We start from the raw sequence: 14821 nt of genomic DNA on the forward strand, positions 1-14821 counted from the left end.
TTCAGATCTAGGCTGTAGATGTATTTTGTTCACATATCTGAACCTTTTTCTTCAGATCTAGGCTGTGGATGTACTCTGTTTACAGATTTGAACCTTTTTCTTCAGATCTAGGCTGTAGATGTACTTTGTTTACAGATTTGAACATTTTTCTTCAGATCTAGGCTGTAGATGTACTTTGTTTACAAATCTGAACCTTTTTCTTCAGATCTAGGCTGTAGATGTACTTTGTTTACAGATCTGAACCTTTTTCTTCAGATCTAGGCGGTAGATGTATTTTGTTTTCAGATCTGAACCTTTTCTTCAAATCTAAAGCTATAGAGGTATTTTATATCTACAAAAATATTGGGTAGAACATGGGTAGATAAATGATGAGGTATGAAAGATGATATAGGTGAATATTGGTAGCTGCATCATAACCTGTAGATGATTTTGAAACGCAATGTACTCTAAACATCCTAGCAGATGCGCCTATAGGATAATACCGGCAGCTGCGCCTAATAGAGAACGTCATAATCCCGGCAGTTGCGCCTAGATGATAATATTGGCAGCCGCGCCTAAAAGATAACATTGGCAGTTGCGCCTAATAGATGATATTGGCAGTTGCGCCTAGTTGAGAACAACACAATCCTGGCAGCTGCGCCTAAAGGATAATAATGGTAGTTGTGCCTAATAGATGACATTAGCAGTAATGGACTTCGCGCGTATTCCCTAGGATAAACCTTAGGAATGAATGAATGAAGGATAACTGATTCTTAGGGTAATCCTTAAGAATAAAGATAATGGGGATGGGTAATCGGGTTGATTATTAAACATAATAATTATATTATTGTGGGTTGAAAACCCTATGTACTCACCAGGTTTCCCAACCTGACCCACTCAGTTTATTCGTATCACAGGTGTCGATATAAAGCTGCACTACACTGAGAGATTAAAGAGATGTAGACCACTAGTGATAATGAATGTAAGTTATGTTTATGCTTATGTCTATGTATTGACGATGACATCCCAAATGTTTTAAAATGAATGAAAATACATTTCTTCGGAAATGCTTTGATAACGTACTTATCATGTTTTCTGGGAACAAATTCCGTAACATTTTTATTAAAAGAGGTACTCTGATTTTTATAAAGCATAAACAAAATCGGTCTTTTCTGGCCGTGAAAATGGGGATGTCACAGACACCACTCCAACGACCCTAAAATCATTACAAATTTATCATTTCATATTAGAGATTAAATTTAAATAAATTAGTCAAAATTAATTAAAATTTGAAGTTCAAGTATAAATAAGATAGTAGAATGAAATATTATTCGCTAAATGAGATTAATTCTATGAAACCCAAAACAAAAATTTTAAGGCATGGTTCATAAATTTATATAATGAAAACAATTGACACGATGTAACTTTAAAATAAAATATCAAACTGGAAATACTAAAGTCAAGAAACAAAATTAATGAACTAAAATATCTAAACATTGCTTGTTTAAAAGTTGTCATGATAGTAACACTTAGGTGTTGTTTTTTTTACGAGATAAAATGTATGCATTTTGCAGACCATCTCTACAGACATCTGTAGAAAAAGAGTAGGAGCAAATGTCTGCAGTCTTCAATAAGAAGAGTGTTTGTTTTTTAAGGTCTACAGACTGGACTGGATTTAAATAAATTATTTTTTCATATTTAAAAGAGTTTTTCAACATTAAAATTAAATAATTCTTATTTTAGTTCATTTAATCTATAATCATATAATCAAATTTCAATATCAATAAATCACTTTCAAATTTATCTCATAAAAATATATGCAAGATAAATAAAAATAGCAGTCGTTAAGATATTATTAAAGTGTTCATAATCACCCACATATGTGTATTGTCACTTGCAATAAACTTCCATTTACATCAAAAACTATACAAATGTCCTAATTGTATATGTACAACCTGTATTTGGTATTGACAAGTTTAAAATTATAAACATTCATTTAAAAGACTATCAAATTGCAACAAGAATTTATCCCTAACTATCAACAACAATATTTTCCATTTCACTTGCAAACTAATCACATGAAGAACATCCTAATCCTAACTTCAACTCCCTCAAACAACTTATCAAACTAACACTAGCATAACAAAAGCCACATAAGACGCAGTAATCTTCTCCACTTCCTCCTGCAAAGTGGGTAAATTTGAGTATTCATTATGTGAAATTGAACTATAAACAATAAAGCAATATTTCCAAGATGTAATGTTTATATAGACATTTTATCAAACACTAGGTCGGTATGTTTATGTGATTTTAGAAAACCAAAATAATTTCAGCAAAAAAAATCCAAAACCACCACCTAAAACACACAACAACAAATTCCAAAGCCATACAAATTCATCAAATTTGAATAACATTTCAAATTTCAGAAATTGTAAACATCAGATCATATTCAACAAATATATGCATCTGATTTCAATTTTCTAATGCTTGAGCAACATACCCTAGAATAGAAAACATGTATTTTCAACAAAAGTAAACATCATATCAAATTCAATATATGTAAGCATTTAATTTCAGATTTCTAATGTTTGAAGAACAAACCTTAGAAGAGAAAACATATATATATATATATATATATATATATATATATATATACACACACGTATAAAAATGTCTCTGTACATGTTTAGCGTATTATACATTTATATATATAATAACGTATGCATACCTTTATACATCATATCATACATATATATATATATATATATATATATATATATATATATATATATATATATATATATGCATATAAAAATGTCTTTGTACATGTTTAGCGTATTATAAAAATCATATTACACACTTAAAAACGTACTTGAAAATGTATTTGAAAATCATATTATACATAATAAAATCATATTATACATGCATGGTTAGTGTATTTTTAAAATCATATTATACATAATAAAATTATATTATACATGTTTAGCATATTTTAAAAATCATATTATACATAATAAAACGTCTTTTATACATGTTTTTATGTATAAAAATAATTCCATACGTTTACATGTTTAGCGTATTTTAAAAATAATATTACACAATTATAAACGTATTTGAAAATGTATTTTAAAAATTATATTATACATAATAAAATCATATTATACATGTTTAGTGTATTTTAAAAATCATATTATACATAACAAAATGTCTTTTATACATATTTATATGTATAAAAATAATTTCATACGTTTAAATATTTGTAAGAACGTTATTTATATATAAATACGTTTTTAAAATGCATAAATATGTTTTAAAATATATAAAATACATGTATAAATGTATTTAAAAATATATGTACAAATTCAAAAAAAAAAGATGATGATGATCATCATCATCATTGTAACGCCTGGTTCCTAGTATGCATTTAACTTTATTATTTATTCATTTTGGAAGGGCTACTCGACGAGTTGGTGGCCCTAACTCGTCGAGTAGAAGGCAGAATATGCGCGGGTTTTAAGTAAGCTACTCGACGAGTCGAAGTCCTTACTCTACGAGTAGGACATGCTGGATGAAACCCTAATCTTTAGGGCTTGCACCCTATTTAACATCATATATGGCCTCCATCCCAGTCTCCATCACCTCCAAACCCTAATCTCGAAACCCTAATCAACCTTGAGTGATCTTGAGCTATTTCTTGCCATTTTTGTGATTAAAGCTAGAAGAAGGAAGCAAAGGCTTGGAGTTGCAGAAGGAAGGTCGAAGACCCAGAGCTAAGGACTCATTTTTGTCTTCATAGAGGTATAAAGCTTATACCTTGGCTGCTATTCACTTAGATCTCCTTCTTAGCTTGTATGTTGTCATTTTTGGGCCATTTCCAAGGTCAATCCGAGATTGAACTCTTGGGGATGAAAGGACTTCAGGTCTGGGCACTCTTGAGCTTTAGAAGCTCAAAGTTTCCACCTTTATTCGGCCATGGCTCTATTCTATGACTTAGACCTTCATTTTGGCTTGTATTGGGTGTTTTAGCTTCATAACACCATGAATGCACGTAAAGTTAGCAACTTTACGTGTAATGCTAGTCTAAGGTGTCCAGATCTATGAGTTAGAAGCATTGGAATGGATTAGAATCGACTGAATGGATATGTCACATGGAGGACTCGACAAGTTGTTCTTGGACTCGGCGAGTCGGGTCGTGAACCCTAACCCCTTTTCTGGTTGTGAGTGAAACCATTGAGTTTAGGAGATGACTCAGTGAGTTGGACAAGATTAGGACTCGGAAGCTGAAGAACTCGACAAGTCCAAGGAGGGACTCGACGAGTTAAAGTCGATATGTCCCGATGTTATGACAGGAAGAACTCGACGAGTCTGGGAAGGGACTCGACGAGTTGACTTAGTTGACCACGGGTCTGAGTAGTACATGAGCTCGCCGAGTTGGGAGATGAGTCGACGAGTTGGAGTTGACTGGGAGTTGACCTTGACTTTGACTTTGATCAGGATGATGACTTTGACCAGGGGTAAAATGGTCATTTTACCATGAGAAGGATTATCAGATTTTGACTATAATTTTGGGATATTGATAGTCGGGGAATCGTTGGAGCAGCTATCAGATATTCCTCACCACGAGTTTTTGCACACAGCTTTGCGAGGTGAGTTTTCTCCAGTAGGAACGGGTCTAAGGCCACAATGCCGGCCCGTTTAGATGTTAGTAGTTCCGGGCTACAGCTCGATGTCGGGCATGACCCGATGTAGGTTATATGCTTTCCAGATTACGATCCGATGTCGGGGTGGTCCCGAGGAATGTTTATGTATGCTTGATGTATTTGTGATTCTTGCATGTTATGTGTTATGTGTTACGGGCTTCGGTCTGATGCTGGGGCAAGACCGATGTATGTTAGTCTATATGTTATGTGTTAGTTGTTCCGGACTTCAGGTCGATGCTAGGGAAAGCTCGATGAATATTTATATGATCATGTTATATGCTTATGTTAGTTGTTATGCTATGTTGTATGTATGCCGGGGCAAGCCCGATGTCGGACGGGGTCCGATGCCCGATGCGGTCGGATGCTCGAATGTTGCTTGCTTTGTGATTTTAGGAGTTCTAGTTATCTTTTACTAACTAGTAAACAAATATGTTAAGTTACATATTGCGAGGACTAAATAATTTCAAAAGGTTAGGTTTAGCCTTATTTCGCAGCTCTCGTTTGAGTCTAACCGTTGTAGGGTAGAACCTCTCGTTCGAAGAATTATATAGTCTTAGTGATATGTAATAGTATTTGCGAGCTAGTTAGGGGGAGATAGCAGGGACTTCTTATGCAGCTGATGGCGGAGAGTGGGTTGGTGATTACCCTAGGGCAAGCCTAGGATGAGTTTAGCACGAGATCAACAGTAGTAGTAGAAGGGACTTGGTGGTGAGGGATACATACTCGAATAAAGGAAGGCTGAGATGAATCCAAGAAACTTGTAGTATGTTAGATCCCTCGAGATTTGATGAGTATACTGATGTTTGATATGGTGTATTTTCAGTATGGTGACGTTACACCCTAGGCCGACTGGCACTTCAGGAACTGGTGAGGGATCAGGCTCGGGCTTTGGATCCGAGCAGATGGATGAGCAGACGAGGGAGTGTTAAACGATTTTATGTGTTGAACGATCCGAACCCCCAAGTTGCTGATTAAAATAACATTAAACTCTTTCATCATTCTTTGCTCTGGCCAATGTCATGTAACGCCCGGTTCCTGGTACGTATTTAATTAAGAATTATTCATTTTGCTAAGGAACTCGGCGAGTTGGAGGCCCCAAACTCGTCGAGTAGGAATTGGATATGTTGGGCGCGGGACTTGAAGTCTACTCGACGAGTCGAGGAGCCTCGACTCGACGAGTAGGTCTGCCAAAGTAAAACCCTAATTTTCAGGGTTTGCACCATATTTAAACGCCTTAACTCCCACATTGTGGCCTCCCTCATCGCCTCCCTTAGTCCAGAAAACCCTAATTCGAAACCCTAACCCATTTTGAGTGTTATTGAGCCATTTTTGTGTGTTCGTGGTGGTTTTGAAGCTTGAGAAGGAAGAAGAAGCTTGGGAGTTCAAGAGGAAGCAAGTAGATCCAGAGGTTCTGTTCCATTTCCAGCTCATTTGAGGTATAAAGTTTATACCTTGTCCATTCATCTATTAGATTTCTTCTTGGAGTAGTTTAGGGCTTTAAGGAGCCATTTTTGGAACCATTCATGGATGCAAGCATGTTTTGGGGTATTGACTTCAGATCTAGAGTCTTTGAGGGACTCCATGGCATAAAGGTGCCAACTTTATGGCCATGGGAGTCCCATGCATCCTATGAACCACTTTTTAGGGCTTTTTGAGCTAAATAGCCCATGCATAAACGTAAAGTTTGAAACTTTACGTGTTATATCGACCCTAGGAGGCCAGATCTATGTTTTGGATGCATTGAGCCCGAATGAAATCAACTGTAAAGATTTGGATCATGGGGGACTCGACAAGTCGTTCTTAGGACTCGGCGAGTCGGGTCGTGGTTCCTCCAAACCTTCTCTATTACTTAGACACATGTTGAGTCTAGAAGATGACTCAGCCAGTTAGACGTGTTTTGGACTTAAAAGTCAATAACTCGACGAGTCCAAGGATGAACTCGTCGAGTCAGTGAGCAAATGTCCCAACTGTATGAAGGAGAAATCGACGAGTCCAATGAAGGACTCGACGAGTTCAAATGGAAAGTCTCGATTCTGTCATGAGGAGAAACTCGGCGAGTTAGAGGGTAACTCGACGAGTCAGATCACGAATTTGAGATTCTCTGAATTATGGAACTTGACGAGTGATGGACCAACTCGGCGAGTTGAGTCAACCAGGATGTTGACTTTGACCAGAGTGTTGACTTTGACTTTGACCATTACCCAAGATTGACCCTTGAAGGGAATATGAATATGAAGGAGTAACGGAAGGAGACTGATATGTGTAGGAGTTTGAGGAGAGTTGATCCCAACACCGAGGACAGTTCAGTTACTGCACGACATTGAGGTGAGTTACCTTCCAGTAGAAGTGGGTCTACGACCACAATGTCAGCCTACTAGTAGGAGTTGTTTGATTAGATGATTGTCTTTGTGATAATTATCTAGGTTGGCTACTACCTTATATGTTTTATGTGCTAGCATGATATGATGTTATGTGATAGTAGTAGTAGGGGGAATAGTCCATGTGTCACGGTCGTAAGGACCGAAGGGTAGGTCGGGCACCCCAGAATTGTCTGGCAGTATGTTTATGCTATGTTATTATATGGTAGTAGTAGGGGTGAAATAGTCCCCGTAGCCGGTTGAGATAAACCGGAGGGTAGGTCGGGCACCCCAAAATTGTCTGGCAGGGTAGGTCGGGCACCGCAAAATTGTCTGGCAGGGTAGGTCGGGCACCCCAGAATGGCTTGACATGGGTAGGTCAGGCACCCCAGAATTGCCTGGCAGTATGTGTATGGTATGTATGATGGGGGGACTCACTAAGCTTCATGCTTACGATTTATAGTTTTTGTTTCAGGTCCTTCTTCTTCAAAGGGAAAGGAGTCGGCTCGGTAGCAGCGCATCACACTATTATTTCCGCACCATGATGTTCTTGGGATTGTACTCTGACATCATTATTCCATGACATGTTTTATGACATTTGACTTATGGGTTTGTGGGTTTGATATGATATTGATGATGTTTTCAGTAAACTATTTTATAAGTTACTTAATTAAAAACGAAATTTTTGGTCTTGAAATTTGGGATGTTTCAAGTTGGTATCAGAGCCTTGGTTTGAGGGATTCGGACACACCTTCGGGGGTGTCTGGACTCAAATCGAGGGTTTGAAAGATTTTTTTTACAAGAAAATATTTTTTCTAAAATTTAAAATAAGGAGTTTTTAGAAAGAACGAGGTGTGTGATGCGTGCAATCGGCCGAGCTCAAGTAAGTTTTCCCCAAGATACCCATACATGTTTGTTAAGATATATGATATGATTATGAGAATTGCATGCTAGATTAGGGCTAAGGATCTAGGAAGGATACCTTACATGCCTGCTTTATGTGTATGAGAATTGCATACTAGATTAGGGCTAAGGATCTAGGAAGATGCCTTATGTGCCTGCTATATGTGCTTATGTTGGAACTGATTAGTCAGTCATATGATAGCTTGGATAGGACATGCTTGGTTTGGTTACTCAAAGCCCGAATGCTGCTTGCTTTGTGCTTTTAGGAGTTCTAGCTATCGTTAACTAACTAGTGAACGAATACGTTAAGTTACATATTGTAAGGATTAAATAATTTCAGAAGGTTAGGTCTAGCCCTATTGCGCAGCTCTTGTTTGAGTCCAACCGTTGTAGGGTAGGATCTCTCAGTCGAAGAATCATCTGATCTTAGCGATATATAATGGTATTCGCAAGCTAGTTAGGTAAAGGTAGCAGGGATTCCTTATGTAGCTGATGGTGGAGAGTAGGTCGGAGAGTTACCCTAGGGTAAGCCTAGGATGAGATTAGTGCAGCAAGCAATGGTAGTAGAAGGGACTTGGTGAAGTCAAAGCAATCATTGAGGAAAGTACGGATAGATGTGGAAGGTAGTATGGGTCCGTACTACTGAAAGAAGAGGATCCGTACTCGAGTCAAGAAGGGCTGAATTGTTGCCTTAATTGTGACAGTTAGATGTGCCTTAGTTGTTGCACATCTAACTGTCACAATTTTTTCCATCAGAACAAAGGTCTCATGAATGTCAACGTCTTCAATTTGGGTAAAACTTTTTGCCACCAAGCCTTAAGCCTTATATAGTTCTATCTCCCCATTTGGCTTGTATTTGAATTTATTAGGAAAAAAAGTTAATTTAGAAAAATCATCACATTTTTTTTATCATAAATTGATCAGAACGTAAGAGTTTAACGAAAATTTGGATTTTGCAAATACACTTGTGAGTTGTGACTTGGTAACGAGCCCTATCACGTTCTACTTGTGGCTACTTCGAAAAAAAAATTAAGATGACAAGGACATGTAAAAGAGTATTACAAATAATTTTTCAGGTAAGTTTACATCAAAAAAACGATTTTTTTTTCCTTCAAATATACCTAATAGAATCATGTGTTTTCTCAGAACAAAATGGGAAATTAATTTCAGTAAAATCAAAACGTCAAATATTTGGCTTCCTCATGAACCATGACCACTTTTTTGTTAACCATGAAAGTGAATACACTAAAAGGCTCATCTTTCGTGGACAGTTTTTTCATTTTTCAGAATCATAAACGCTTATCCTATCTTATATTCTATGAAGTTTACAACTTTCTTAAAACATTAAAGAAAAAAAAAATTCAAAACACAAAGCCAAAAAATTAGCTTTTATTTTATTTTTAACAAAAAAAACAAAAAACAAAATAGCGTATATTTGAATTTACTTACCATATATATAAAACGGAAAACCATAATTAAGTTACTAAAGAACTGTGAACACAAAACCAAAGGGAAAATCGCCAATAACGTATAAATAAAGCGTGGGTTAAAGATCAAGCATGAGTTTTAGCCCTACTTTTTATAAAGGAAAAAAAAAAGGTGAATCACATTTAATATACTATTATTATACTTAAGAAATCTAAAAACAGACATATTACTTAACCAGATGCTTTGAAGTTGGAGAAAGGGAGGGGTTGGGGTTGGGATTGGGGTTGGGGGCAATGTTAAAAGGAAAAAGGAGGGGGGAACAAGAACCAGAACAAATGCCAGTTGACCCTTTGTTGGAACAGTGGGCAAGCCAAGCCAAAAGGGGTGAACGGTGAGGGATACAAACAAAATAGTAGTTTGGTTAGTACCATTTTCATTTTTATTTTTATTTTTATTTTGTCCTCTATTTGGGACTACTTTTGTTTGTGGTCCTTAATTTATTCTCTACTTCTTCTTACTATATATATATATATATATATATATATATATATATATATATATATATATATATATATATATATATATTTCAAGATGAGATGACCTTACCACTTACCACACTATCTGGATTCCATTTGTTTTGACTTAAAATTGCAAGAGAATCAAGCTAGCTTATCTGAGCATCTGGTTTGACCAACTTGGCAAAGCCCCACAATATCCCTGCATCATGCAATAATACCCAAACTGACCCCAACCTTATGATGACTAAAGGGCAAAATGTGGAATACATATATATTAAGGTTGCCCATCCCATCCCATCCACCTAAACCGTATCACTATCTCTAAGCATATTGTTTGTTGATAGGAGGGAGTATCAGTTTTAGAATAAGAAGTGCATGACAAAAGTAGTAAAAGACAAGTAGGATTTAGTTTTAGAATTTAGAGAGAACATTAACAAAATAACAAGTGTTTGGTGTTTTGTTGAAATCTCAAATGTTGAATTAGGAGTTAGGAGTTAGGAGTTAGGAGTTAGGAGGAGCGAGCATTAATAGGCATCATGTAAAGACCTCGACTCTCTAGCAGCTTAATTGCTGCAGAGGGACTTGTTTCCATCAAATTTCCAAGCATCTCTTGCAGTGGTCCACTAGCAGTAGCAGTCTTTTCATCAACAAGGTAAGCACCATATCCCTGTCCATTGTAATTATAATTATTATTTTATTTCACCAGGCCCTTTTCTGATTGTTTTTATGAAGAGGGCATTCTCGTCTTTTTGCACTGACAAGCAAAACCCTGTCCTGTCCCATCTTTTTTTTTTGTTTTTTTTTGACTGAAACATAAATAAAATTTGTAATCCAAACACTTTTTTAAAAACTCCTTTTGAAAAAGTCCTTTTAAAGTTTAAAAAATACATACAAAACACAAACACAGTAGACAGTACAAGACCATAGCTAGAGATACCTCAAGGTAAGTTAAGTGATTGGAAGTTGGTTCCCCTACCAATCTGTTCTGACTCAATTCCTGCACCATTGAGAGATTTAAAACTCATGATTTCTAATATTCACCCGATTGGGTTATCGGAAACTAGACCACTTTTATTGTACATATATGGCAATCAATCATCTTATTATAAGAGTTTAGGGGTTTTGTTAAGTTGCAAGACAACAGTCACTCACCTTCATATGAAGCTGCAAATACTTTATATACTCTATGCAGTCATCAACTATGTTTGTTTTGTTTCCCTGCAGAAAAAAAAAATGGCGATTAAGTGAAACGGGTGTTGCTTTTGGACAAATGTAGCGGACTTTCACCTAATTTCATTCTTCTTCCTTCATCTTCAACAAAGGGACAAATATCAAATTATAAAATATTGTGCGTCAGTTGCATAAATTTGTAAAAGTTTTAAACATTTTACATGATTAAGCATTTAACTGGGAAAAGGTGAAATGCTGTTGCATAAATGCACATTTGACCCAACATAATTAGTAGGTGGCATAACACATTAACACCCATCCATATTACCTCTTTGGACTGTGGAAGCAAATCCTCCAATGCATCTAGTGATGCTGCAATCCTTGTTCTGCGACGCTGAAAAGTACAAAAAATAATAAACTCGAAAGCATTTTTATTTGGACATGGTAACAGTGATCAGAAAACAAAACAAATTGGTATTGTATTTGTAGGTGTGATATAATATGCTAATATGAAGAACAAGATATGAACCAGACTTACACGATCTGCATCAGTGGCCTTCTGTCTCATATATGTCCTGCGTGATGTGGTGATGCCTGACATGTTTGGAGCAGCAGTATCTAGCCCTTCTTCTGGCCCTTGCTTCTGTCAAGGATAATGAAATAGCTGAATAAGATATTAATGTAAATATGCAATGATCATAAAAATGTATACACATAGATAGATGTGTTCATGTCTGACATCATGTACTAGAGACAACTTGACTTTTTTAAGTGACCTGATAGCATATTTGATGTTGTGTGTTTCTGAAATTGTTTACTGGGAAAAGGTGAAATGCTGTTGCATAAATGCACATTTGACCCAACATAATTAGTAGGTGGCATAACACATTAACACCCATCCATATTACCTCTTTGGACTGTGGAAGCAAATCCTCCAATGCATCTAGTGATGCTGCAATCCTTGTTCTGCGACGCTGAAAAGTACAAAAAATAATAAACTCGAAAGCATTTTTATTTGGACATGGTAACAGTGATCAGAAAACAAAACAAATTGGTATTGTATTTGTAGGTGTGATATAATATGCTAATATGAAGAACAAGATATGAACCAGACTTACACGATCTGCATCAGTGGCCTTCTGTCTCATATATGTCCTGCGTGATGTGGTGATGCCTGACATGTTTGGAGCAGCAGTATCTAGCCCTTCTTCTGGCCCTTGCTTCTGTCAAGGATAATGAAATAGCTGAATAAGATATTAATGTAAATATGCAATGATCATAAAAATGTATACACATAGATAGATGTGTTCATGTCTGACATCATGTACTAGAGACAACTTGACTTTTTTAAGTGACCTGATAGCATATTTGATGTTGTGTGTTTCTGAAATTGTTCGCCAGTATTTCTTCATGTTGACACCTTGATTGTCTTACCTGTTGACATATGACATTATGTTGTATGAAATGCATAAGAAAGGATTCATGATATGGCAATCAATCATTATGAATATACACATATGTGGGTCTACCTGATGGGCTTCCATGCTCAGAAAAGACTCTTCAGATGTAAAACTGCATCCGATTCCATTAGTGTCATGTGGTATTTCTCCTTGCATATCAGAGATCCCATTTCCTACAAGATACTCAACATAGTATGGAGGCATCTGCTGGTATCCAATCCATTGAGGAGCAGAGTAGCTATCACAGTCTTCTGCTTTAGTTATGTGCTGATACAAAGTACTTTCAGCTAAATGAGGTGCATAATTGAAATTTCCTTCTAAAGTAGATGAGGACAACTGCAAATCGCAATCATTTTGAACAACATGTTCATCCATATTTATCCAGAGAGAAAACTGCATGGATGACAATTGTTAAAATCAACTGCATTAGCAAAGGGCCAGGCTTCTATAGTAAAGAAAATAACTACAGTTCATATCAACAAAAAGAAAATGTAAACAATATGAAATTTCACATTGAGTAGTTCATCTGGAAATGTGAAATCTAACTAACCCCCATATCATTGAAGCTATGAGGGGACATTCAACCCATTGGAGACCGCTTAAGCAGTCATAATTACTGCTAGAATAGCAGTCAAGTGTTTATAAAAAACTTTGCAGACCGAGGGGTTACTCCTTTGCTGTAAACTTATTCTTCAAAGATAAACTATATCAAACACCCAAATCATTGAAAAACTTATGAAATTTAACATTTCTCATGTACGACATGTAGCTTCTTATTAAACGCAGGAAGTATTTAATTTGACATATCGTTAACTACGTGCAAAAAAGAAGAACAGGTACCAATTTTATTATCAAGAAGAAATACGCTTCTGCATCAAAACAATAAAAAGGTAACGATTGGACTGATACGAATGTATAAACACAAGTGATGATGTGAAAACAATCTTCAGTAAAGTGGAAGTGAAGCAGAAATTAAGAGATTAACGGAGAGAAGCTTACGGAGTACTGATATTTTAGGGTTTTAGTAGAAATGTGGAGTGGGATTTTGGGGATTCGAATGTTACAAGTTACAACAATTGTCAATCGGTCGCCTGTGTTCTTCTGTGTGTTTCTGTTCGTACATGCAACAAAGTATGCCCAGCGCATGAGTGATGAGACCACGCTTATTATTAATAGAATAAAAATACTTTATATATCATATATTAATTTTTATAATTATATAGATTATAATATTTTTACAACTTCTTTTTTGTATCATCAATATTAGCCCAAATAAATTATGTATATATCTTAATAAATTTAACTGAGACACTATGTAAATATTAAAATAGAAGTATAAGACTATAAGCATTTTAGTATATGAGTAGTATATTATTTTTCTTCAAATGTATAAGATTGAAGGGAGTGGAGTTATGGTTGTTTTTTTTATGGCACGCTACTTCAATTTCATCTCAATTTTACCACACTTTTATTGTTTTTTGCCACACAAAAAATGGTCACCACGACATGTCATATTAATTTTTTTATTTAAACAATTTAATTTAAATAAAACCTAAAATTACATTAACTATAATAAAAAAAATACATAGCAAAAAATAAAATCTTAAAAACACAAAAAAAAATAACTAAAACATGCTAAAAGAAGTCGTCATCGGAGAATTCGTCTTCCAAATCATCTACTGGATCAATGTTTTTAACTCCGTAAATATGTTCCACTAAGTCTATAGAAAGATAGTGACACGTTTCATTGTTATGTATCTCAATTCTTCTTTCAATGTACTATTCGCCATCGATATATATTGGTTGTGTCTTGGGAATGGTCTTGTTTTCATTATACTCACATATTGCTTTCGTTCGTCTTTTATAATCATCTTATGTAATATGATACATGCATATATTTCCTCTTTAAGTTTTCTCTCATAAAAATAAAGTGTCGGCTTTTTTCCGTATGTGCCAACGTTTCTTAAGAGCTCCAAAGGTTCGTTCCACATATTTTCTAGCTCTCTCTTAAGGTTTCTTAAAGTTTTAATAGTTTAGTATCATTTTGACATGAAAGTGACTTAACAAATACAACATACTTTGGATAAATCTCATCAACAAGATAATAATCGTACTTGTATGACGCTCTATGCACTTGAAAATAAAAAATTGGTTAATATCCATCATATATATCGTTGAATAGCGGTGACCTATTAAGAATGTTGATGTCATTAAGCAAACCAGGATAACCAAAAAAGGCATGGGCATGTCCACTGATCCTGTGAGGCCACTACTTCAAGTATGACCATCGGGTGATCAAGATCACA

General features: G+C 35.6%; 1 protein-coding gene and 1 long non-coding RNA gene across 2 annotated transcripts; one reads left to right on the plus strand and one right to left on the minus strand.

Moving 5' to 3' along the window:
• Positions 1-10270: 10270 nt before the first annotated feature.
• Positions 10271-13663, minus strand: LOC145135520 (uncharacterized). The gene is made up of 10 exons (XM_079069784.1): positions 13515-13663; positions 12585-12908; positions 12412-12489; positions 12174-12278; positions 11964-12029; positions 11594-11698; positions 11384-11449; positions 11038-11103; positions 10823-10882; positions 10271-10552 (listed from the first exon to the last, which is right to left on the minus strand). The coding sequence occupies exons 1-10, from the start codon at positions 13659-13661 to the stop codon at positions 10394-10396; spliced, it is 1176 nt and encodes a 391-aa protein (XP_078925910.1). The 5' UTR covers positions 13662-13663; the 3' UTR covers positions 10271-10393.
• On the plus strand, positions 10424-11830 carry LOC145135521 (uncharacterized). The gene is made up of 2 exons (XR_013719869.1): positions 10424-10537; positions 11110-11830. It is a non-coding gene; the product is annotated as an uncharacterized LOC145135521 (long non-coding RNA).
• Positions 13664-14821: the final 1158 nt, after the last annotated feature.

This window comes from Lactuca virosa, chromosome 9 (assembly GCF_052849685.1).
Source record: "Lactuca virosa cultivar CGN04683 chromosome 9, Lactuca_virosa_CGN04683_v6, whole genome shotgun sequence".
Lineage (NCBI taxonomy): Eukaryota > Viridiplantae > Streptophyta > Magnoliopsida > Asterales > Asteraceae > Lactuca > Lactuca virosa.

Bases quoted from the DNA above. Each gene is read 5' to 3' on its own strand.
- LOC145135520 (XM_079069784.1), bottom strand. From the start codon at position 13,661: ATGCGCTGGGCATACTTTGTTGCATGTACGAACAGAAACACACAGAAG. The intron at 11,104-11,383 runs GTAATATGGATG...TTTTTTCTGCAG, and splicing joins TGCTTCCACAGTCCAAAGAG to GGAAACAAAACAAACATAGT. The intron at 10,883-11,037 runs GTGAGTGACTGT...TCAATGGTGCAG, and splicing joins ATTTGCAGCTTCATATGAAG to GAATTGAGTCAGAACAGATT.